The following is a 26,270-nucleotide window of genomic DNA, read 5'->3' on the forward strand; positions in this document are numbered from 1 at the left end:
GTTGAGGTTTGAGAGAAATTACAATCTCTTCCTTGTGTTTCTCAACACCCTCCTCGGGTATCTCCTCAGTGATTTCTTCAATTGTCACTTCACTAACTTCAGTTGTTGTTTCCTCAACCTCAGTTACATCAGGTTGAGGTTTGAGAGAAATGACTATCTCTTCCTTGTGTTTCTCAACACCCTCCTCAGGTATCTCCTCAGTGATTTCTTTAATTGTCACTTCGCTTACTTCAGTGGGTGTTTCCTTAACTTCAGTTACATCAGGTTGAGGTTTGAGAGAAATGACTATCTCCTCCTTGTGTTTCTCAACAACCTCTTCAGGAATTTCCTCAGTGATTTCTTCAGTTGTCACTTCACTCACTTCAGTGGTTGTTTCCTCAACTTCAGTGACAACAGGTTCAGTTTTGGGAGTAATGACTATCTCTTCCTTGTATTTCTCAACACCTTCCTCGGGTATTTCCTCAGTTATTTCTTCAGTTGTCACTTCACTCACTTCAGTGGTTGTTTCCTCAACTTCAGTGACAACAGGTTCAGGTTTGGGAGTAATGACTATTTCTTCCTTGTACTTTTCAACACCCTCTTCGGGTATTTCCTCTGTGATTTCCTCAAGGGGAATTTCTTCAGCCTCAACCTCTTCCTTTTCAGGTGCTTCTTCAAAGGTAACCTCAGCTTCAGCCTCCTCTGTAGGAACTTCCTCAATAGTTACTTCTGCCTCATCCTCTTCCTTTTCAGGAACTTCCTCAATAGTTATTTCTGCCTCAACCTCTTCCTGTTCTGGTGTTTCCTCAACAATCACTTCAGCTTCCACTTCCTCTGGTGCTTCAGTGATTTCTTTTGTCACTTCAATGGTTTCTCTGAAAACAGTTTCAGTGATGTCTTCGGGTGCTGTCACTTCAACTTCAGTGACAACAGGTTCAGTTTTGGGAGTAATGACAATCTCTTCCTTGTGTTTCTCAACACCCTCCTCAGGAATTTCCTCAGTGATTTCTTCAGTTGTCACTTCACTCACTTCAGTGGTTGTTTCCTCAACTTCAGTGACAACAGGTTCAGTTTTGGGAGTAATGACTATCTCTTCCTTGTATTTCTCAACACCTTCCTCGGGTATTTCCTCAGTTATTTCTTCAGTTGTCACTTCACTCACTTCAATGGTTGTTTCCTCAACTTCAGTGACAACAGGTTCAGGTTTGGGAGTAATGACTATTTCTTCCTTGTACTTTTCAACACCCTCCTCGGGTATTTCCTCTGTGATTTCCTCAAGGGTAATTTCTTCAGCCTCAACCTCTTCCTTTTCAGGTGCTTCTTCAAAGGTAACCTCAGCTTCAACCTCCTCTGTAGGAACTTCCTCAATAGTTACTTCTGCCTCAACCTCTTCCTTTTCAGGAACTTCCTCAATAGTTATTTCTGCCTCAACCTCTTCCTGTTCTGGTGTTTCCTCAACAATCACTTCAGCTTCCACTTCCTCTGGTGCTTCAGTGATTTCTTTTGTCACTTCAATGGTTTCTCTGAAAACAGTTTCAGTGATGTCTTCAGGTGCTGTCACTTCAACTTCAGTGACAACAGGTTCAGTTTTGGGAGTAATGACAATCTCTTCCTTGTGTTTCTCAACACCCTCCTCAGGAATTTCCTCAGTAATTTCTTCAGTTGTCACTTCACTCACTTCAGTGGTTGTTTCCTCAACTTCAGTGACAACAGGTTCAGTTTTGGGAGTAATGACTATCTCTTCCTTGTATTTCTCAACACCTTCCTCGGGTATTTCCTCAGTTATTTCTTCAGTTGTCACTTCACTCACTTCAGTGGTTGTTACCTCAACTTCAGTGACAACAGGTTCAGGTTTGGGAGAAATGACTATTTCTTCCTTGTACTTTTCAACACCCTCCTCGGGTATTTCCTCTGTGATTTCCTCAGTTGTCACTTCACTAACTTCAGTGGTTGTTTCCTCAACTTCAGTGACAACAGGTTCAGGTTTGGGAGTAATGACTATTTCTTCCTTGTACATTTCAACACCTTCCTCGGGTATTTCCTCAGTTATTTCTTCAGTTGTCACTTCACTCACTTCAGTGGTTGTTTCCTCAACTTCAGTGACAACAGGTTCAGGTTTGGGAGTAATGACAATCTCTTCCTTGTGTTTCTCAACACCCTCCTCAGGAATTTCCTCAGTGATTTCTTCAGTTGTCACTTCACTCACTTCAGTGGTTGTTTCCTCAACTTCAGCGACAACAGGTTCAGTTTTGGGAGTAATGACTATCTCTTCCTTGTATTTCTCAACACCTTCCTCGGGTATTTCCTCAGTTATTTCTTCAGTTGTCACTTCACTCACTTCAGTGGTTGTTTCCTCAACTTCAGTGACAACAGGTTCAGGTTTGAGAGTAATGACTATTTCTTCCTTGTACTTTTCAACACCCTCCTCGGGTATTTCCTCTGTGATTTCCTCAAGGGGAATTTCTTCAGCCTCAACCTCTTCCTTTTCAGGTGCTTCTTCAAAGGTTACCTCAGCTTCAACCTCCTCTGTAGGAACTTCCTCAATAGTTACTTCTGCCTCAACCTCCTCCTGTTCTGGTGCTTCCTCAACAATCACTTCAGCTTCCACTTCCTCTGGTGCTTCAGCGATTTCTTTTGTCACTTCAATAGTTTCTCTGAAAACAGTTTCAGTGATGTCTTCAGGTGCTGTCACTTCAACTTCAGTGACAACAGGTTCAGGTTTGGGAGTAATGACAATCTCTTCCTTGTGTTTCTCAACACCCTCCTCAGGTATTTCCTCAGTAATTTCTTCAGTTGTCACTTCACTCACTTCAGTGGTTGTTTCCTCAACTTCAGTGACAACAGGTTCAGTTTTGGGAGTAATGACTATCTCTTCCTTGTATTTCTCAACACCTTCCTCAGGTATTTCCTCAGTTATTTCTTCAGTTGTCACTTCACTCACTTCAGTGGTTGTTTCCTCAACTTCAGTGACAACAGGTTCAGGTTTGGGAGAAATGACTATTTCTTCCTTGTACTTTTCAACACCCTCCTCGGGTATTTCCTCTGTGATTTCCTCAGTTGTCACTTCACTAACTTCAGTGGTTGTTTCCTCAACTTCAGTGACAACAGGTTCAGGTTTGGGAGTAATGACTATTTCTTCCTTGTACATTTCAACACCTTCCTCGGGTATTTCCTCAGTTATTTCTTCAGTTGTCACTTCACTCACTTCAGTGGTTGTTTCCTCAACTTCAGTGACAACAGGTTCAGGTTTGGGAGTAATGACAATCTCTTCCTTGTGTTTCTCAACACCCTCCTCAGGAATTTCCTCAGTGATTTCTTCAGTTGTCACTTCACTCACTTCAGTGGTTGTTTCCTCAACTTCAGTGACAACAGGTTCAGTTTTGGAAGTAATGACTATCTCTTCCTTGTATTTCTCAACACCTTCCTCGGGTATTTCCTCAGTTATTTCTTCAGTTGTCACTTCACTCACTTCAGTGGTTGTTTCCTCAACTTCAGTGACAACAGGTTCAGGTTTGGGAGTAATGACTATTTCTTCCTTGTACTTTTCAACACCCTCCTCGGGTATTTCCTCTGTGATTTCCTCAAGGGGAATTTCTTCAGCCTCAACCTCTTCCTTTTCAGGTGCTTCTTCAAAGGTTACCTCAGCTTCAACCTCCTCTGTAGGAACTTCCTCAATAGTTACTTCTGCCTCAACCTCCTCCTGTTCTGGTGTTTCCTCAACAATCACTTCAGCTTCCACTTCCTCTGGTGCTTCAGTGATTTCTTTTGTCACTTCAATAGTTTCTCTGAAAACAGTTTCAGTGATGTCTTCAGGTGCTGTCACTTCAACTTCAGTGACAACAGGTTCAGTTTTGGGAGTAATGACAATCTCTTCCTTGTGTTTCTCAACACCCTCCTCAGGAATTTCCTCAGTGATTTCTTCAGTTGTCACTTCACTCACTTCAGTGGTTGTTTCCTCAACTTCAGCGACAACAGGTTCAGTTTTGGGAGTAATGACTATCTCTTCCTTGTATTTCTCAACACCTTCCTCGGGTATTTCCTCAGTTATTTCTTCAGTTGTCACTTCACTCACTTCAGTGGTTGTTTCCTCAACTTCAGTGACAACAGGTTCAGTTTTGGGAGTAATGACTATCTCTTCCTTGTATTTCTCAACACCTTCCTCAGGTATTTCCTCAGTTATTTCTTCAGTTGTCACTTCACTGACTACAGTGGTTATTTCAGGTTCAGTAACATCAGGTTGAGGTTTGAGAGAAATTACAATCTCTTCCTTGTGTTTCTCAACACCCACCTCAGGTATTTCTTCAGTGATTTCTTCAGTTGTTACTTCACTTACTTCAGTGGTTATTTCAGGTTCAGTAACATCAGGTTGAGGTTTGAGAGAAATTACAATCTCTTCCTTGTGTTTCTCAACACCCACCTCGGGTATTTCTTCAGTGATTTCTTCAGTTGTTACTTCACTTACTTCAGTGGTTATTTCAGGTTCAGTAACATCAGGTTGAGGTTTTAGAGAAATGATTATCTCTTCCTTGTGTTTCTCAACATCCTCCTCGGGTATTTCTTCAGTTGTCACTTCACTGACTACAGTGGTTATTTCAGGTTCAGTAACATCAGGTTGAGGTTTGAGAGAAATGACTATCTCTTCCTTGTGTTTCTCAACACCCTCCTCAGGTATCTCCTCAGTGATTTCTTCAATTGTCACTTCACTAACTTCAGTTGTTGTTTCCTCAACTTCAGTTACATCAGGTTGAGGTTTGAGAGAAATGACTATCTCTTCCTTGTGTTTCTCAACACCCTCCTCAGGTATCTCCTCAGTGATTTCTTCAATTGTCACTTCGCTTACTTCAGTGGGTGTTTCCTCAACTTCAGTTACATCAGGTTGAGGTTTGAGAGAAATGACTATCTCCTCCTTGTGTTTCTCAACACCCTCCTCAGGTATTTCTTCAGTGATATCTTCAATTGTCACTTCGCTTACTTCAGTTGTTGTTTCCTCAACTTCAGTTACATCAGGTTGAGGTTTGAGAGAAATGACTATCTCTTCCTTGTGTTTCTCAACACCCTCCTCAGGTATCTCCTCAGTGATTTCTTCAGTTGTCACTTCACTAACTTCAGTTGTTGTTTCCTCAACTTCAGTTACATCAGGTTGAGGTTTGAGAGAAATGACTATCTCTTCCTTGTGTTTCTCAACACCCTCCTCAGGTATCTCCTCAGTGATTTCTTTAATTGTCACTTTGCTTACTTCAGTGGGTGTTTCCTCAACTTCAGTTACATCAGGTTGAGGTTTGAGAGAAATTACTATCTCCTCCTTGTGTTTCTCAACACCCTCCTCAGGTATTTCTTCAGTGATATCTTCAATTGTCACTTCGCTTACTTCAGTTGTTGTTTCCTCAACTTCAGTTACATCAGGTTGAGGTTTGAGAGAAATGACTATCTCTTCCTTGTGTTTCTCAACACCTTCCTCGGGTATCTCCTCTGTGATTTCTTCAGTTGTCACTTCACTTACCTCAGTGGTAATTTCCTCAACTTCAGTTACATCAGGTTGAGGTTTGAGAGAAATGACTATCTCCTCCTTGTGTTTCTCAACACCCTCCTCGGGTATTTCTTCAGTGATTTCTTCAATTGTCACTTCACTCGCTTCAATTGTTGTTTCCTCAACTTCAGATATGTCAGGAACTGTTTCCTCAGTGTCTGACTCCTGCAGCTCTTCCATTATATGACCTACTTTATCTACAACATCTGTGTCAACTTCAACAGGTTTATCAACAGGATATTCAATTTCTGGGGTTATCTGGTCTTCGTCTGGAGCCTCCTTTCTTCTGTCTGATGGGCAGAAGTATATTTACCAATTCAATAATTCCTGTAGTCCACATTCTCTGTTTTTTACAACAGAATACATCATTGATTGTTGACATTATACAACACTCCTTTATAAATGGAGGTATATATGATTATCATGAAATATTGTGAAAGAGTTAAAGTCATTTCATCATTTAAAATGCTGACTCAAGTATTTTCCTGATGGAAGTCCAACTTGATATCAGTTGTGTTACTGGGCACATGGTATGTAAATCGTTTTTAAACTGAAAAACTCTTTTGTATCATGCTGGCATGAAATGGAATGATGTGTAGTCGTGGAGTTATTTGCGCACTGTGACAGACACCTTTATCAGTTTGCACACCTTCATGCAGTTCATGGCGGCTCTTGTTCTGTTCAGATTTGCATGCATCAGAGAAGAATGACAGGCACAAGCTGTCATGATGTGGGTGTGTCTTACACCCAAAGTGAGGCAAAGTATGTAAAATGGCCGTAAAATCAATCAACGCATTGACAAAGCACATGCTTCTTTGTATTTTGCAAGAAACTCTGGTATTAGTAATGCCTCATCGAAATCAGCAAATGTTAGTTTTATTCCTAAAAACAATCTCACTTTACTAAGAATGATCTGTCTAGAAAATTGAAATAAAGACATCAATGTTAAAAATTCTAAAATTATCAAGAAATGCAATCAATCAATCTAAGTTTTAAGGTAATTTCTAAACAAACAAAATATATATAACTCTATTTCTATACAAAAACATTACATTTATAACAATGGTGATATTTCTTAAATGTACAGAACATAGGTACTCACAAGCAAACATATCCCTATTGTGTTTCTTGACTTCATATTAAGTGTCTGTTAAGTGAATGCATGGCAAAGCTGTTAGGTGTTCAATGTTCTTGTTAATGTTTGCCAATACTTAGTATTCCATCTAACCTGCTAGTATAAACAGATAATATTGTTATGTTGATGTCAACTGCAACACACACCAAACTGATGACAGTGGAAAGCAATTTTCTCCTGACACGTGAATAATGTTATGTTTCACAGAGAAAACAATACAGAATAAACCATTCAACAGATAGCAACAACAGAAATAACAACAGCAGTTACAACAGTAGCAATTACATCAATAGCAGTAGTAACAATAGCATGTATAAAGTTGTCCACAATGTACAACAGAAGGTATCACTTTTCCAAATAATATGACACTCTAAATAGTTTATATTAGTGGGAAATAAGAACAGATCAAGTTGTTTTCCTGTTTCATAAACTTTCTTTGCATGTCAAGTCCAAAGTATACAGGGTCAGGTTAAAAGAAGTAAATCTCCCAAAATGGGTTGTTGGAAAAAAAGTTAAAAAATAAAAGGAATATTTGAAACATTTTCTTGTTCCTTTTCATATTCTGTAAAATTCATGGGAGGGTCAATGATAAACAATCAGATATATTGATCTGATTCTGTTTCACTACCAATCTGTTTCACTACCAAAGTGTCACATTAATGAAAGCCATGCTGTGGTTCACATTACCATGCCAACAAGAAGTTGGCTTACAGCTTTTTATGAAATTTATTCTGCAGTTCTTCTTGGATTCAAAAGCAACTAATGCCTCTTTTGACCATTCAAGATTAACAAAAGCTGTGCAATTTGAACCACAACATTATATTGCAGGCCTAACGCCAGTTCCAGCTGTGTCCACTGTTCACATGAAACTAGAACATGCAATAAAGTTTCATAAAGAAATTGCAATGTTTAACTTTGATGTATTGTATTATAATGATGTCCAAAACAGATATACCTGTTGTGAACAGTAGACACGAGCAATTAACAAAGAAAACATCAATATTCCTTCATAGTTACTCATAACTATATTTCTAAAATGAGCACTGTACTGTCAAATAACGGTCTGGAAGGAGTGCAGGGGCTGGGGCCGGGGCCATTTGCTAGGTACCATTCACTCTTGGTGTTCAGGGATCTCAACACATTCTCATGGGTACTCAATAAGCTTTTTAACACTCCAGGATAGGGAACAATCTGCTGGATATCTCCCAGGTTTATATATTTCCAATAGTAAGGTACGTTCAACATTCTTGGAAAGGGCACAATCTGTGTGGATTCTTCAGGGTCTACATATGCAATCACTAGGAAAGGTTTCACTCTATGAAGAGTAAGATTACTATATGTATGTTAAGATGATCATGGGTTTAGCATTGGGTCATTGTGCAAAAATATATGATTATGTGCATATATTTCAAGAATTATATTGAATCATTCAATCAGTTCCATTAAAACAGAAAACAAAATTATATCAAATTTCCATATTTGTCATCCATTTACTTATATTTGTCATCAATCATGAATGACAAAGATGCCTAAACAACATTAATAAAAAAAAGAATATAAGCAAAAATTTGAATTTTGATAAGAGAAGATAAAGTTCTACTATTGAAGGCAAAATGATGTTTGAAGAAATATTTTGAAGTGATTGGAAGCTACTGTACACAAAACACCAGCCTGAAGTCTAAATATGAAAATGATCAATCCTGTTCAAGTTTCTCAAATATATATATATATAAAATGGAATCTAAACACATAGATTTTTTACATATCTTCAAAATGGTGTTTTGTTGTTTGTGCAGAAGAGAAGGCAGGGCATGCTTATTCGGGCAAAGTTAGTGTGCTTAGGTCAGTAGCCACAGTCTCCAAACCGTATTTCAGTTTGTTCCATAATTCAGATTCCTATTCTTCCAGTTGGGTTTACCACCACTTTGAACATTTAAGTAACGTCACGACATGTAAACTAAAGGTGGGAGGAAAGCCTAAAGTGATGCAAGTCTTTGCTGTTTACTGTTCTAATGAATCCCATGAGCATGGGTATGGTGCTAACATTCCAAACAGGGTCAATCTGGTTTTCAAAGCAATCATAGGATCCTTACCCATCTAAGGGACACAACTCAGCACAGCCAACTAATGTGTGACTGGACTTAATTGGAAAATCATACTGAACAAATTGCATAATCCCACTTTTTGAAAGATAATACACTAATAAAATAACAGAAATAATCGTGATTGTTTTCTTCAGAATTACTAAACTGAAATACCAGTAAGGAGAACAATCAGTGGCAATGGTGATAACATATGGTTCTATGGATGAGATGATATTTTGGGTACAAGTATGCTATAGGAAGGCAAGAAAGCAAAATCCAACCTTGAATGTAGAGGTCTGCTTTGGTTGTGGCTGTTCCAAGGGTATTGATGGCGTGGCATTCATACTCTCCTTCGTCCTCGGGGTACGTCTCAGTGATGGTGAGACTGCACACGCCATCATCTTTCTGGACGATGTGAAAGTCTGGTGAGTCGTCAATGACCTCACCATCAATACGCCAGGTAACTTCTGGCACGGGTATGCCAGTTACCTTGCACTCGAAAGTAGCTGGTTGTCCTTCAAGTATTTCTACATTAGACAATGCTTGTGTGAATTGAGGTGCTTGTAGGATTTCTGGAACCTCTTCCCTCTGCACCTCCTGGAGAAGAACCTCCGGTTGGACTGGAGCCTCTTCCTCCTCTACCACCACTGCTTCAGGTGCAGTGTGAACAGGAACTTCTTCTGCTTCTGCCTCCTGCAGTTGTTCCTTTACTTCAAAGGCATCAACCACAGTTGTTGATTCCTCAGGAATTTCTTCCTCCTTTTCAACTTCAAATGGGATGGAGACTTCAGTGACTTCACTCACCGGAGTGATTTCCTCTTTAGAGGGAAGAGGTGCTTCTTCTTGTATGACTTCCTCGGAAACGGTTTGCACCGTTTCCTGGACGACAAATTCATGTGAAACTACCTCCGTCTCAGGTTTAGTTGTTTCATCTCCAGTGGTCTCAATTGTAACAATTTCAGACCTCTCTGGAGCTTCTGTTACTGTGGGAGCAACGTCCAGACCCTCCACTATATCGGTATCAACTTGTGTGATTTCACTGGCTGTTTCTTCCGATTCGGGCAATTCTGTTTTAAAGCAAAAAGCTGATTCAAATCTAAGAAAGCAAAAAGCAGAACCTTACCATATCCACACCATAGATTCAAGAAAATTCAGAAAAGTTCAAGATCACGAAAAGCTTTAAATAGATTCTAGCTCCACAAAAGTACAAAGAGTATAGATAGATGAATAATTTAAGTGCAAGACTAAGATAGAAGAAAACAAACCATTTAAGAAAACTTCACAATATGCCAAGAATTTTCAAAAACACTTTATGCAATTAAAGTTTGGAACTGAATAACCATAACCCTAGAATTTAAGATACATTTTTAACATTCCTGAACTTCATTTACAAAGAAGAATAGCAAGTATTTGTTCATCCATCCATCACAGCCATCCATTCACACAAGCAATAATGATACTTCTGATGAGATTGATGAATCAGGTGTCGACCCTCTGGGAGGAGCCACTCATGGGGTACTACTCTGGGTGTCGCAGGTGATGACAGATGTATGGGATTGTGTAGGTGGTGGTGAAGGTGGAATCTGTTTCATGTAACCAATTGCGTCTCCTTTGTGTGATGAATGCATGATGTAAATGAGAACTCAAACATCGATGACACAATAGCTGCTTTGTGTGATGCAGCAGGAAAATCTCCTTCTCCATCGTAAGGTATCCATGCTAGTCTTCTGAAACCATCAGTGTCTCAACAAGTCAGATCCATACATGATACACATCTGATGTAAATGGACATACTTGGGTCTGCTTCCAGAAAGTGATCATTGTGCTACAACTATAGTAAGTCTATGCTCAAGTGTGGGAGTTACTTTCATAAAAGTGCAACAATCGATTGTGGAATTGGGCTGTATTTAGACCACAAGTTCATAATCAGCTTTATTATTAAATGGTGGAAACCGTTAATCAACATATTTGTAAGACTCTTTACATGATAGTCTATCTATTTACTTTGTGAAAGAGTGAGTGAGTAATATATCTATTAATATCAAGGTCAGAGGGCAATAACATGGGCTTCACACATAGTACCCACCCTGGGAATCAAAACCTGGGCCTTCATCTTCACAAGCAAATACCTTAACCACTATGTTACCCCACCAACCCTATCAATGAAAGACAATGCAATGGTATATCAACACATAACGGACAATAAAGAAAATAAACCTTGAAAAGAGTGGACCTTGCTAATATGGTTTATGCAGCTTTTAGCAATATTCCAGCAATATCATGACAGGGACACCAGAAATAGACTTAAGACATTGTACCCATGGGGGGAACTGAACCCAGGGCTTTGGTGCAATGAGCAAACACCACTAGGCTACTCCACCACGCTGCAAATAGTATATATTTAAATTTAGGAAATATAGCAAAGGGGACAAGACAAAACCCACAAAATAAGCTGATGATGTCACATAAACACATTGTCATTACAAGAATATTGTGTGTGTGTTTGACATCCCCTTGAGGTATACATCCAATCACAATTCAACAGTTCATTTCTGCCACACATTAGAGGCCCACCATAGCTCTGAGACATGCCTGGTTCTAATATTTTAAAAAGAGTACCAAGATCTCTGACTTAAGAGTTCTACATCTGATGTGTGGACATGTTGGATACGAACATGTTGGATCACCTTGGAGGAGGTATTGTATTCTCTCTCTATGGCTGGAGGCCCTTCTGGATGTGCTGTTACCATGACAACTGTAATAGCTTCAGATGAATAAGGATTATTCTGATATTTCTTCTTAAATCATTGGTAAGCGCTTTAACTTTTCTGTACAGATACATATATATTTCAAAAGGAACAAAAACTGTTTCAAGAATACCATTGTCATGACATCAGAAAATCCTCTGTGTGTCTGTCTTTTGGGTATGTTGTCTTATTTCGATCTCTTACCATAGTTCCATTTCCACATGTGATAACAAAGATCTGTCAAGCACTGACCATCATCAAAATATACCCTCATTGCAACATCTCAAATCACTGAATACTGTGTAGAGCTACCATGAAACTTCTCAAACTTCCCAAATACATGGAGCAGTAATAGCTGCCTTCATAATACAATTTCTTTCACAAAGATCCAATTTTTGGGAAACCAAATCATTTCTACTAGTGATATTTGATGATAGTCAGTGAAGCAACAGGAACATCAAAAACAGCAACCAAACATTTTGTTCATTTTGTAAACAAAGAATGAAAATAATTGTTTATATTAGCCATTTAATTCCTTACTTTAATATATTCTTGTTAAAATGCAGAGAGAGAACTTAAATAAATAAATGTTGGTCAGGTAAATTTGAAGAAAATGTTAAGAGAATCAAAGAAACGTTTAAAATATGTTTTCAAACATACAAATGTTTTGGTTGACTGTTTGATGTCTTTGTTTACCATTGATAACCTTCCTCTGATTGAAGAGCATTGAGAGCTAATGTAGCAGCAGCATCCAGCTTTGGATGTGTCAGGTCTTTCATGAATGCCATTATCTCCAGTTTCGCTAGGATGCATGCTGGGAGTGGTCATGTGATCAAGGGGGAGGTTGGCGAATGAGCAGACCAAGCAAGTATGAATCTAGAATATAGAGCTAATGAAACGCAAACAGAAGAAAATCAGATGAGTGATGGGGAGAAACAAGGTACTTGAGTATGGGGAAAATAAACAGCTCTTGTGAACACATGGAGGTATATGCTAATTAATGGTTTCTTTTGTATATGAATTCCAAACAAACGATAACTGCAGCCCAGATGTAATTATTTGCAACACTTAAACAAAAATACAGTATTGATAAGTTAATATATGTTTCTATTCTGTTTTCTCAAAAGTGATCATAAAATAACTTTCAATATTGAATTTTAAAGCAAATTCCAAAGGCATGCCTGTGATAGGTGTTCTTAAAAGAGAATATCCTTTCTAACCATGTATATAAGAACACTACTGGTATATGATATATAATGGTAATGCCATTCTTTCAAACATAACACTTCCCAATATGATCAACCTCAATGAATTGGTGTAAAATGGACAGGTTTCCATGAAAATGTTTTGCCAGTATGGTAAGGAAGTTAAAGGAAGCTTGAAGGTTCTTTATATACAATGTACTTCAGAAGGTGATAAACATGATTTATGATCCTTGCAAAATGATTGTTCAAAGTGACTTTTGTGAAATATTTCATTGTAAATTCAATACCTTTTGTGTTCAGCAAATATTATGAAGTAATGAGAATAACATGCACAACTTGCATTCCTCCTTTCCTCTGTCTTTCAATACAAACATCATTTAACTTTCTTCTTTCATCTAGAAAAGATCATCCCCCAAGGGAGATAATTCTGAAACAAACATGCTGTATGGGGAATAAATAGATTGGGTCATTTCATGCATAACTGCCACATAGAAACATGAAAAAAATTAACATACATTTTGCAGAAACTAAAATGTGAGTGAGTGAGTATGGTTTTACACCACTTTTAGCAATATTCCAGCAATATCACGCTGGGGGACACCAGAAATGGGCTTCACACATTGTACCCATGTCGGGAATCGAACCCGTGTTTTTGACGTGAAGAGCGAACGCTTTAACTACTAGGCTATCTGACCGCCCCGGAGAAAAAAATTCAGTAATATTTGAGAATAAATGTGAGTCATCAGTGTTGAAATATTTATCAAAATTATTTTCAGTCAGAAGCCTTTCTGAAGATGTTAAATTTCTAAATTAAGTATTTCTGCAAAATGTTCGCATTCAAAACACACAAAAGATCAACTTCAACATTTACAAGTTAGTTTTAACAATATCAATAAATGCACAAGAAGTTATGGTCACATCAAACGGTGCTGTTTCAAACTTTTCACAAAGCAATAGCCTTGAAATCAGGCTTGAAAAAGACTCCAAATATTTCTATTTGTTTATTTTCAGGTTAAAACCTGATGATTGTATTTCAGCTTATCTTGTGCATTACAGTACATATCAATCAAAACAGGAAATATATGCATGAATAAATAACAAAATGACACACAACAATTAATTCTTATGGCAGGTGTTGAAACACATTATATACAATAAAGGGATACTAAGTGCTAACTAATTAATTAATCAACTCAGTGTTTTAAATACAACAAATATAAATATAAGAAACTGCCAAAGCCATGCAGAAAGCTTACGGCCTGTTTCATGCCATTTACTAATTAAAACTGGAGAAAAATGATCTCTAAACCTGTATATGCTAAAATACATAAAACTCCTTAAAATAAAACTAAGAAATCACTTTGTTTCATAATATTTATTTATTTCATTTGCCCATATACAGAAGTACGAAGTCACACATTCTTACAAAAATACAGATTTGATATTTTTGTGTGTTTTTTAAAAACTTTTTGTGCAAAACTGTACAAAGTATTTTGAAAGACGTAAAAACTAGAATATTCTTTGGTGTTCTAACTGTTCACCTGCCATAAGAGAGGGATAAAACATAATGATTTTTATAACAGCAGACATAAATAGTCAGGGAATTGAGGGTCTCGGTTTTAATGAACATTTGATCCGGAAATGATGTTAAGAATGTTCAATTAAACATTACATCTGCTGTGATAAGAATCCTAACTTATACTACAAAATGAATATATTAATTGTTAAAACAAAATTTTGGCTACAATCTGGGTTTTGAACACATGATCATGCAATGATTCCATTCTATGACAAAGTTTCCTCAAACAAAGTCCAAAACATTGATCTCGCCCAAGACTGATTCTGCATCTAGATTTTGGAGGCGCCGATGAAAATTAACTTCCCAATCATGACTATGATGACTAAGTCATTTCAATTACAGATAATGTTCCAGCCAATAATTTCACAAACTTCCATTTCAAACCCAATCAATTTAACTGCTATAAAATACGTAGAATATAATGCCAGCATTAGTTCCACAACATGTCCAACTTCTGCGAGGACACTTTGAAGGTTAGAAGTAGTAGAGGGAATTGAAAACTGCAAATTGTGTGAATGAGTCTACATGAGAAAAATATTTTTAAAGAAAAGGGCACCTCCAATGAAATACACTACGTGGGCCAAATGAGTGTAAAAATACATGACCAGATGCAAGAACCAAAATCAAGCAGCCAAGCAAGGACCCTGAGCAATATCATTACAATAATTATAGCAAGCAGAAATTGCTGCATGCTTGCATCATCTTCAACATTGGTGGGGTGCCAACCTAGTGCCGCTGTCACGGCCGATGGTTTCTCCAACACCTGAGGCTCAGGTTTGGCTTCCTCTAAGGGCTGCGTCACCTCTACCTCAACTGCCTCAGGTTCACTCTCCGCGACACTGAGTGGTTCTACAATTGAAACAGCACCAAATCCTGCAAACTCTCTTCACATTTTACCTTCGTCACCTTCCCACAGGGTCTCAAAGAAAACGTTTTTGATGACATGTTAATTTGATTTAAAATAAAAAATTCAGGTAATGAAACAAAGGAACAACTTTAAATTTCTTTGTACAGAAATATAGAATCTTATTATACAAATTAAATTTTTTTGAAAGTTTGTATAAAAAAATAAACTCTTTTGTAAGTTCCTTCTGTTTTGAAATGTCAACAAATGATAACAAAAATTGAGACCCTGGAAAGAGAAAGTTATAACTTCTCTGGAAAACAAATACCTGAAATTTTTAATATTTCACAAATTTAATTTCAAATGAAAAATGAGTATGACAATGATAGGTGACAGATCACTCCATGGCACTACGCTTCATGCTTCACAACTGGTAATGAGCGGACATTGCTGAGGAAAGTGAACCAATCAGATGCCCGGACTTGTCATGATATGTGTTCAAGATAATAGTATATGTCATGGAAAATAAAACTGGCAATATTCACATCACAACCTGCAAAGTACATTAACTATGTACTGGCCCATCACAAAGTTATATTCTCAACAAACGATCATGAGAATTCTTCATATTTGAGCATTCTTGTCATACTGCCTTCAGTTCCATCCTGGCAACGATTGATAAACCCTCAATCTCACCGACATCAAATTTTATTTCATTTGTAATCCGAAATTCTCCATTGATTCTGACCATTCTACAAAGAGTCTTTATATTCATCATCATGATAAGATATATAAGACTGTTTCTGTAGGATAAACAAACATTTCAGCTCTGGAAAATGACTGAAATATTTGAGGAAGGTTTGCAATGGCTGCCAGACCTCTTGGCTCTTATCAGTTTCAGACTACTTTCTAAACAACTATTCATAACGTTTTTTGAGATTCAGGTGTATCATGGCTGTGTGACTTCGCTGCACATGGGACAGAACTGTATGGCAGAGAATAAATACAGTGTTATATACACTCATATATTGTCAGATGTGTAGAAAATAGTGTCGTACAACTTCATGACAAGGTGCATGTCTAGTTTATACTTTTGATGTTATCATTCCATCAAAAGAATGGAATAATGAATGTTTGAAATACCTGCAACCATTCTTGTCTTTTATTGTTTATCAATAAATAATTAACATGATAGATATCTTCAAGTGCAAAAAACTTCTTTGATATACTCAAAGAATAACAATAAATAAATAAAAAATATATATATAATTTAGAATTTGGGACATGAAAAGTATAAACTAGACATCATTTGATGTACAAATTTCCCCACATCTACAGGGCATTCTGGGTAATATTTCAGTCACATGTTGTTTTTGAGCGCGTGGCTGGCTGGATTTGATTCGTCGGGGCCACTGTATTTCGATTTCAACCTCGATGGAATAGAATTCCTGTCGCACGATTCTTTCCTCAGCGTTCAAACACTCTGTTTCATGCAAAATACAAATTGAGAATTAAAGAAAGGAAAGTTCAAAGTCAAACATGAACACAGGCAGACATCCAAACACATCCACATTTCACAAAAAAGTAAAAATAATGTTTCAAAAGATTAAAAATAAATAAATTTAAAACTTTTTTTTGTGCCTGTGTTCAGCTCTTTTGACTACAGCAAGAAAATGACAATTTATAAGAGGACAAATTTAAAGCACTATGAAACGATGTTATACATGACAGAGAAATGAAAAGAGAACAGTATTAATACTAAACAATAGACAAGACAATTAGCTGTATTTTGTAGTCTGTGGCAAACATAAGTCGAAAAATACAAAGACAACATTTCATACTCATGCATGCCATGCAAACTACAAAATACAACAACAAGTCTTTGGTTTCATAATTTTATTCAGCTACAACTACATCTAGATCTACACACGCAGTTTTGACATTATGATAAACCATAGTCAAGAACCACACTATCAACTACAGTAACACTATACAATTGACAAAAGCTAAAAAGTTGTTTAGCAGATATTATCAATGATAATTAATTCAAGAATCTTCAAAATTGTACATTTATATTTGAAAATATTAAATGTTTCTGGAAAATTAACAAATTAGCTTTTGTCCATATAACAACTTGGCAATATTCCATAACAGCTTAAACTTTAGCACAAATGTAACAGATTTGCAAATATAACAAAACATGAAAGATTTCTCCTTGCAAACATTTCAATGCTGAAATCATTCCCATAGCGTTTGTAACAATAAACTGTCATCGATTTGTTAAATGTAACTTGAAGAATGTGTTAAAAACACAACCCGAAGAAAGAAACGATATAATTTGTCCAAATTGCCTTAAAATGTCCCTACATTGCAATGACAATATATCTACACATATCAATATGGTAAAAGCTATATAACCAGTAGTCATGTGTCAGCTAGTATGCCGAGAGTAGTGTGAGCAATGAAGACTTGGTCCTACATTAATAATAACTTCAACAAATATAGAACTTCCTTAAAATCTATCCCTGATAATGAACCAAAGTACAACATACAAACCCGAAAATTCAAACAATATAATTATAACTTTCAAGGTCTTCATGTTTTTTACATCTTTATGATCAGTATTTTGGTTATTATTTTATTGTCATTTGTCCCAGATATAACTGAATGCATATTTCCAAGGAAATGTTTCGGTACTTTTACCTTCACTAGCAACATGCAATGGACTATTCTACTGTCTATGCACTGTGCATTTCCACCAAGAAGCCATGTCACTAAATACACACAACCAAGCAATAAATACTAAATATATCAAATTAAGAAAATGTTTTCCTTATGATATACCAAAACAGTTTAGAAAAATAACCCATTCCAAATGGCTCCATCCAAAGTGATACAAAAGTCTTACAAAAAATATTAATATTAAAAAAATATACATTTTTGAAAGGATTTCTTGAAAGTCAATTAAAAAACTCTCACACTGTTAAAAAAAGAAGAATTTCCGAAAAATGGCACTTAAAAGAAACATCTGTAGAATCATAATTTCATTATGCCGAAAAAATGTTATTTATAAATTCAGTTTGAGTATCTTCCAGAGAGTACTACAATTTGAATCTACAAAATTAAAAAAAGAGTGAAAAATAGTGCCAGCATAGTGTGATTCCTACTGAAGTTCTAGCTAGGCTAAGCAACTATTTGTAGGCTATGAACATGCTTGATGAAACATTCCATTATGGACATTGTGAGGTATTTTGATTCAAAGATATTCAATGTTCATTATTAATCATGTTATCAAGATATCATTCCATAATCCAAAATTCTGTCTTTCAATCAACACACTCAGTTCCCAGAAGTTTAGCAATCAACACATTCCAACATGGTTCCGATGTATTGATGGGAAGACAATGATTAAGATACCCATCTTGTATACTACATAAAAGAAGTCATAGAATACCTGATTCTTTCATATAACTATAGTTTATCTGCCAAGGCATGACAGATAAACAATAGTAATATGAAAGAATTGGGTGTTCTTTAACTTCTTTTGAGAAGTACATCTTTAAACAGGCTGTTTTATCTGCAACTTTCGAAAAATAATTTTCCTTTTTCAATTTTTTTTAAAAATCTAACCATGATAAACTATTAATAAATATTCAAAAAATTCATGAAAGAAATTTCCATCATTAAAATATTGTTTTTATATGATGGCAATTAAATTTTTTTTCAAAGGTACGTATTCATAATTTCAAAAGCCTGTACTGTATGGATACATGACGAGGCAATATTCCCTAGCCTGACCATACTCCTAGAACTTATCAAGGCCAGGATGGCTATGGCAGCAAGTAATTCAAGAATATAGGATGCTTTCATGGTTTTCTTACTTTCCACGAAAAATTCAATCCGGGTGGTGGCCGTGCCAGCCTCATTGGTGGCTTCACAAGTGAACTCTGCATCTTCGTCCATCGTGATGGCTTGGATGGTGAGAGTACACCGACCGTTCTCGTACGTGGTCAAGAAACGTTCACTTCTGGTGATAACAGTGGTTCGATCCTGAAACAAACACATCTGTTTTGCAACAAAAAGGAGATTTCTTATTTCTGCAAATCATATCTGGGGCTTTTTGGTCAAGTGTGATGGAAATGAGTAATTTTCCTCTTTAGGTGATATTCATACTGAGTCACTGACATATTGTCATTTTGATAACATGATTATATGTTTTGCAGTGAACATTATAATTAGAAAGACATCCCCAGCTCAGTTATAATGTGTTGTTTCCGAAATGTCCTAATGTCCTTGTTAGCTGCACAGATTACCTACACCCAATTTCTGCTCAGAAGATCCATTATCCAAATGGCCAAAGACGAAATAACCCCATCAGTTGGTTGGCCGGCCAGTGACCACCCACTCCACAATGACTGTGTTGTCTTATGACATAGTGATATACATACCTTGTACCACGTGATAGTGGGTTGCGGCCGGCCAGTGACCACACACTCCACGGTGACCGTTTTGCCCAGGAAGACGTCCAGCGTCGTCTGGAGGGTCTGTGTGAAACGGGGCGCTTCTGGGGCCTCTTCAGGCTTCTTCTCTTCTGGTACTTCTGAAATTCCATAATTTAAAAAAATAAATAATTTTTTACAAAAAACTCCCACTCTACAATATCCAAATATCTTCATAAGATAATCTTAAAAAATACTTATTACCATTGACAAACTCATTGCCAGTGAATCTTGCCATAATATCTGCAAACTTTCAACATGGAAAACAATTTGCCTGAAAGTTTCATGTTGATACAAGTAAATGTTATTTCATAAAGCTCAAAGTAGATCCATTTTTAAAAAATATTAACAAATGCATGCATTTTTCAAGATGTAAAAGTTTCTCACCTGTTTGGGCAGTGATTTCTTCCTGTTTAACTTCAAAGTCAACAGTGACTTCCTCCACAATCTCTTCTTCCTCCACTTTTTCTATTGCTGTAAATATCAGAATAACAGGTCATTCCACTATTAACAACGACTCCTCATAATAACAATATTATACAAGAGAAAACTTTTATATCACTTTTTATGATCTAACATCATTTTTATATCTATGAATGTTCAATCCTTTGATTACAACAATTAAGCTTGTTACTTACAGTTTCTTGACAAGATCAACATCAATGCATAGGTGGAATGTTGGTAGTCTCGGGACCCATACACCACACACATACAAACATGCACTTACATGATGATAGATGTAATGGGCTTGAGGCAGCAGTTTTCAAAGGTGATTACGGATGGTGAATAAATATGAGGTGAGGGCAACAGTTTAGACAATGACATGTGCTCCTCGACAGAACAGACAGTAAACATCAAATAAGATACACTGAAAAATGTTACAATAATGTACAGACATAAATATATGTTTATGACAATTGTCACCTTGCATTTCTTCAACTTCTACAGTAATTGTTTCAGCTTGTTCTTCAGGAGCTTCCAATTTGGTTTCAATTTGAGTTGGAATCTCTTCTTCAATAGTAATGGTTTCCTTTTCTTCTTCCACAGTTTCTTCTTTGGGTGCTTGAACCTCTACCTCAGTAACGACCTCCTCAAGGGGAGCAGAGTCAACAACCTCTGCAGTCTCTGTTATTTCAGAAGGTTTTTCTTCTTCTATGGATACAACTTCCTCAACAACTTGAGTCACCTCTTCTTTCACAATTTCAAACTCAGCTTCTGTTGTGATTTCTTCAATTGGAGCTTCAACAACAACTTCCTCATCTTCAGGAGCTTCTGAAGGCTTTGTCTCCTCAACAATAATAGTCTCCTTAGTTTCTTCTGTTGTTTCAACACTTGGAGCCTGGATTTCAACCTCAGTGATTTCCTCTACAGGGACATCAACTGTTTCCTCCAACTGTTCTGCTTCAGCTGGTACCACAGCTTTCACCTCTACCACCTCTTGTATAATTTCAGTAGTTTCCTCTGTGGTTGTCTCAAGCTCCACTTCAGTTGTGATCTCCTCAGTTGGTGCCTCCTCAGTTATCTCAATGGTCTCCTCAGCTTCTGAAGGCTTTATCTCTTCCACTGTGATTGTCTCTTGGATGTCCTGGACTTCTTCGGAAGGAATTTGTATCTCAACTTCTTCAGATACCTCTTCAGTTGAGATAATTTCAGTGACTTCATCTGATTCTTTGGTCTCAGATGGTTTTTCTTCTTGCACAACAACTGTTTCTGTAACCTCATCCACAGTTTCCTCAACCGGAACTGAGACCTCCACCTCAGAAATAGTCTCCTCAGAAGGAATTTCCACAACTTCCTCAGCTTCTGTTACTTCGGAGGGTTTCTCCACCTGTAATTCAATAGTTTCTTTGACAATCTCTGTTGTTTCTTGGACAATTACCTCTGGTGTAACTTCCATGATTACCTCCTCATGTGGTGTTTCAATCACTTCCTCTGCTTCCTTGGCTTCAGAGGGCTGTTCCACATCCACCTGAATGACCTCAGTGACAGTTTTAGTGATCTCCTCTGAAGTTTGTTCCACTGTGACTTCAGTGACATCCTCAACCGGTACCTCTTCAACAATTTCCACAGCCTGTTCTACTTCAGAAGGCTTGGTTTCTTGAATTGTGATTGTTTCCTTAATTTCCTCTGTGGTTTCTTCAACAGGTGCTTCAGCTATGACTTCTTCCACAGGGACTTCCTCAGTTTCTTCAACCTCAGGAACTGTGGAAGGTTCAACCTGCTTTATATCCAGTGTTTCTTCCATGATTTCTGTGATTTCCTCTGTTGTTGTTTGTATATCAAGTTCAGTTGTAATATCTGTGATGGGAACATCTTCAATAACTTCAATAGATTCCTTGGCTTCTGTGGGTTTCTCCACCTCGAGAGTTATTGTCTCTCTTGTCTCCTCTGTGACATCTTCTGAAGGTGCTTCAGTTTCAACTTCAGGAATAACTTCTTCCTCTGGAATTTCAACAATCTGCACTTCTTCCTCTGCTTCTGCTGGAAGTTCTTTTTGGATTTCCACAGTTTCACTCACAACTTCAGTAACCTCCTCAGTTGAAGTTTCAAACTTGATTTCTGTTGTGAATTCCTCTGTTTCAGCAACTGTTATTTCCTCTTCTTCCTTGGTTTCAGCAGGGATTTGTTGTTCCTCAACAACAACAGTTTCTTGCACATCTTGTGTGGTTTCTTCAACAGGGGCCTTGATCTCAATTTCAACAATAGATTCCTCAGTAGGTACCTCAGTAATTTCCACTTCTTCCTCAGCTTCAGCAGGGATTTGTTCCTCAACAACTACAGTTTCTTGTACTACTTCTGTAGTCTCTTCCACAGGAGCCTTGATCTCAATTTCAACAATAGTTTCCTCTGTAGGAACCTCAGTAATTTCCTCTTCCTCTTTGGTTTCAGTTGTCTGAATCTCCTCAACGACTACAGTTTCTTGCACATCTTGTGTGGTTTCTTCAACAGGGGCCTTGATCTCAAGTTCAACAATAGATTCCTCAGTAGGTACCTCAGTAATTTCCACTTCTTCCTTAGCTGCAGCAGGGATTTGTTCCTCAACAACTACAGTTTCTTGTACTTCTTCTGTAGTCTCTTCCACAGGAGCCTTGATCTCAATTTCAACAATAGTTTCCTCTGTAGGAACCTCAGTAATTTCCTCTTCCTCTTTGGTTTCAGTTGTCTGAATCTCCTCAACAACAACAGTTTCTTGGATATCTTGTGTGGTTTCTTCCACAGGAGCCTTGATTTCAATTTCTGCAATAGTTTCCTCAGTTGGTACCTCAGTAATCTCTTGTTCTTCTCTAGTTTCAGTTGCCTGAACCTCCTCAACAACAATTGTTTGTCTGATTTCCTCAGTAGTTTCAGCAACAGGGGCCTCAATTTGCACCTCAGCAATTGCTTCCTCTGTAGGTATTTCTGATATTTCAAGGGCTTCCTTTGCTGTTGCAGGTTTTTCCTCCTCAACCACAATTGTTTCACGGATTTCCTCGGTGATTTCCTCTTTGGGAGCTTCAATCTGCAGTTCAGTGGAGATCTCTTCAACTGGAACATGTTCAGTTACTTCCTCAGCCTCTGTAACCTCAGATGGCAACTCTTCCTTGATCTCCACGACTTCCCGCACAACTTCAGTGATTTCTTCAGTTGTTGTTTTAACACTAACTTCAGTTGTGATTTCCTCTAATGGTGCCTCAGCAACAACCTCAACAGTTTCCTTTGTTTCCATCTCCTTCTGTTCCTCGACTTCAATAGTTTCACGTATTTCTTCAGTAGTCTCAGGAACTGGTGCTTCAACTTGTACCTCAGTAACAATCTCCTCAGTGGGAGTCGTTTCCAACATGACCTCTTCTTCCTTGGACTCAGTTGGCATTTCCTCCTCAATCTTGATGATCTCTCGAAGTTCTTCTGTGACTTCCTGGGCAGGAGCTTCAACCTGCATTTCAACAATATCTTCTTCAGTTGGAGTTTCCGTAATTTCTTTGGCTTCAACTACAACAGAAGGTTTTTGCTCCTCCACTGTCAGTCTTTCCCTTAATTCCTCGGTTATTTCCTCATCTGGTTTTTCAGTTTCTTTCTCAACAATTTCCTCAACAGTCTCCTCAATGACCTTAATTTTCTCTCCAACCACACTTGGTTTCTCTTCTTCAACTTGGATTGATTCTCGGAGCTCCTCAATGATCTCTTCCTCAGGTTTCTCAATCTCAGTTACAAAACCTTCTGTTGTGATTTCAGTTGTCTCCTCAAACGTCTCTTCAGTGACAATAGATTCGGTTCCCTGTTGTACATCTATTGTTTCTCTAATCTCAACTGTTTGCTCAGATATGGGTCTTTCAGTTTCAATTGTCTCAGGAATTTCCTCTGGCTGTTCTTCAACAACCTTCTGAACTTGTTCCACAACCTGAGATGTTATCATTTTGATAGTAGTTGTTTCTCGCACTTCCTCAACTTCTTCAACAGAAGGTGGAACTGCTTCATACTCCTGTTGAAATTCCACAGTTTCTTTCACAACCTCTTCTGTTTCCTCCTTGGAAGATAACATTTCAACCTCAATTTCAGGTTGACTTTCAACTGTGATCTCTTCTTTGAAAGTATCAACATCTTCCTTGTGGATCTCAAGAGTTGTAACCTCAGTAGATTCTACCTCTACCTGGACATCAGATGGCTTAGGAGCAATGGTAACCTCTTCGGTGAACCTCTCTTCTTCCTCCACTGTTTCTTGGTCAACTTCAACAGTCTGCTTGAAGGTAACTTCTGAGACGACTTCAGTTGTCTGAACCTCAATCTCCTCTGGTTGAGGTTTAGGAGCTAACGTGACTTCTTCAATGAATCTTTCTTCAGTCACTTCAGGTTCTTCTTCCTCAACTGTCTCCTCTTGTTGAATCTCAACTGTCTGTTCAAATGTCACTTCAGAAACCTCTTCAGTTGTCTCTACCTCCACTTCCTCTGGCTGAGTCTTGGGCTGAATTTGTATCTCAGTTGAGAACTTTTGATCATCCTTCACCTCCATCTCAATAATTTCATGCACCTTCTGCTCAACAGTCACCTCCTCCTTGTACATTTCAGAAACACTGACATCTTCACGGGGTGACTCAGGAGCTTCTGATGATGGAACACTGGATGCTGAAAGAACAAGCACAGGTAAGGGTAGGCAAGGGCACACAGGTTGGTCTATGTGGCATATTAAGGATCTTCTCATTAGGATAGGCTCTACAAGTCAGGTTTATATTGATAGGTAAGGCTTAGGTGAAGGTTTTGGTATATAATTTGGAGGTAGGAAAAACTACTTATTTAACTGTTTACTGGAGAGTTTTCATGGTTAGGCTTTCTTTGATATTCCATTCCAACAATAGACCTCAGATAATATCCAAATGGAGCTTTATCTCATAATAGTATGGGTAAAACTCATGGATATATGTCTGAGTTTATTTTTTGAAATGAAACAAGGAGTAATTAGAAGGTTAGGCAGATAATTACATGGCAGTTTATTTAAGGACTATTTAGTTTGGAAGGTATTCATCAGGTACTGATAAGTAATATTTACAGGAGATGACTCAATGGAATAACTAAGGATGAAAACCAAGGAAAAGGAAAGAAAGAAAGAAAAAGAAACAAAAGTATGTCAGATGAAGAAAACATAACATAATCTGTATGTTCAATCACAATGAACTATGAAAACAAAATACAAAGAGACGACTGTAGTTTCTTAACAACAAAGAAAACTAAAAACAGAAACAAAAGTTGATAACAGTGAATGTGTGTAAACAAATTAAAAAGGTGATTAAAACATAAGAGATAAAATGAAGAGACAAACACACAATCTTACACAATGGACATAAATTCAAAGTATTTTCAGTTTTTGATTGACATATTTAAATCAGGTTAGCCATATACACATAGCCATGTATTATATAAACACATTGCACAATGACATTGTGGCAATGCATGAATGCATTACATATGACAACAATCTGAAATCTGTCTGTTCGTATGACATCAGTTGAAAACTGAATTTGGACAATGTAACTGGACATTTTGTCAACAAACAAGTATTACATGGTGAAGACACAGTTTTACTTTAGGAGCAAGGGAAGCAGTACACGTAGATATCCAGCTGTTCATTCACTATTTATTCCACAAAGGGTCAAACACACACTTATTTATTGTTAAACCCATCTCAACTATCACAGAGGATATGGGCTACACAAATGACCCATGACGAGAACACAGAGTGCTCAGTCACAAGTTGGAGCAATATATTGAGGGTTTTTACAAACATACAGTAAGGAAATCGGACAGATTATGTATCTCAGGTGAGTACATGTTCTCACGGATCAAACTCACAGCACTTATTTAGGAAATATTCTCAGGAAGGGATTTGAGCATTCAGTGTATTGCAGGAAGTGCAGCATAGTTCTAATGTCTAGACATACTGTTGACATCTTGCTTTATGAAAGTGCCTAGTCTCATGACATAGTTGATTACATCTAAACAACCATTAACTAGTATCTCACTGTAACAGTAGTGTTTCCGCAATAAGAAGTTACCCTGTCAAGAGCCAACACTGTGAATATCTAAACTTTCTTTAAATCCATGTTAAGTTTATTTTATGGTATTTAAAATACTAATTACTCATATTTATTGCAATTCTATACATTCTTAACAATATGAATTTCAAAGCAAGATAACTATTC

General features: G+C 37.4%; 1 protein-coding gene across 1 annotated transcript in view; it reads right to left on the reverse strand.

The window, feature by feature from the left end:
- The window catches only part of LOC124140501 (titin-like), a 461,816-nt gene that overhangs the window by 289,801 nt on the left and 145,745 nt on the right, over nt 1–26,270 (reverse strand). The window contains exons 89-90 of the mRNA XM_048381766.1: nt 9,007–9,792; nt 1,225–5,796 (exon numbers count right to left, since the gene is read on the reverse strand). Coding sequence (XP_048237723.1) covers nt 1,225–5,796; nt 9,007–9,792 — 5,358 coding nt within the window. The remainder of the gene's footprint in view (nt 1–1,224; nt 5,797–9,006; nt 9,793–26,270) is intronic.

The sequence above is a fragment of the Haliotis rufescens genome, unplaced genomic scaffold, assembly GCF_023055435.1.
Source record: "Haliotis rufescens isolate VD_foot unplaced genomic scaffold, xgHalRufe1.0.p SCAF_4, whole genome shotgun sequence".
Lineage (NCBI taxonomy): Eukaryota > Metazoa > Mollusca > Gastropoda > Lepetellida > Haliotidae > Haliotis > Haliotis rufescens.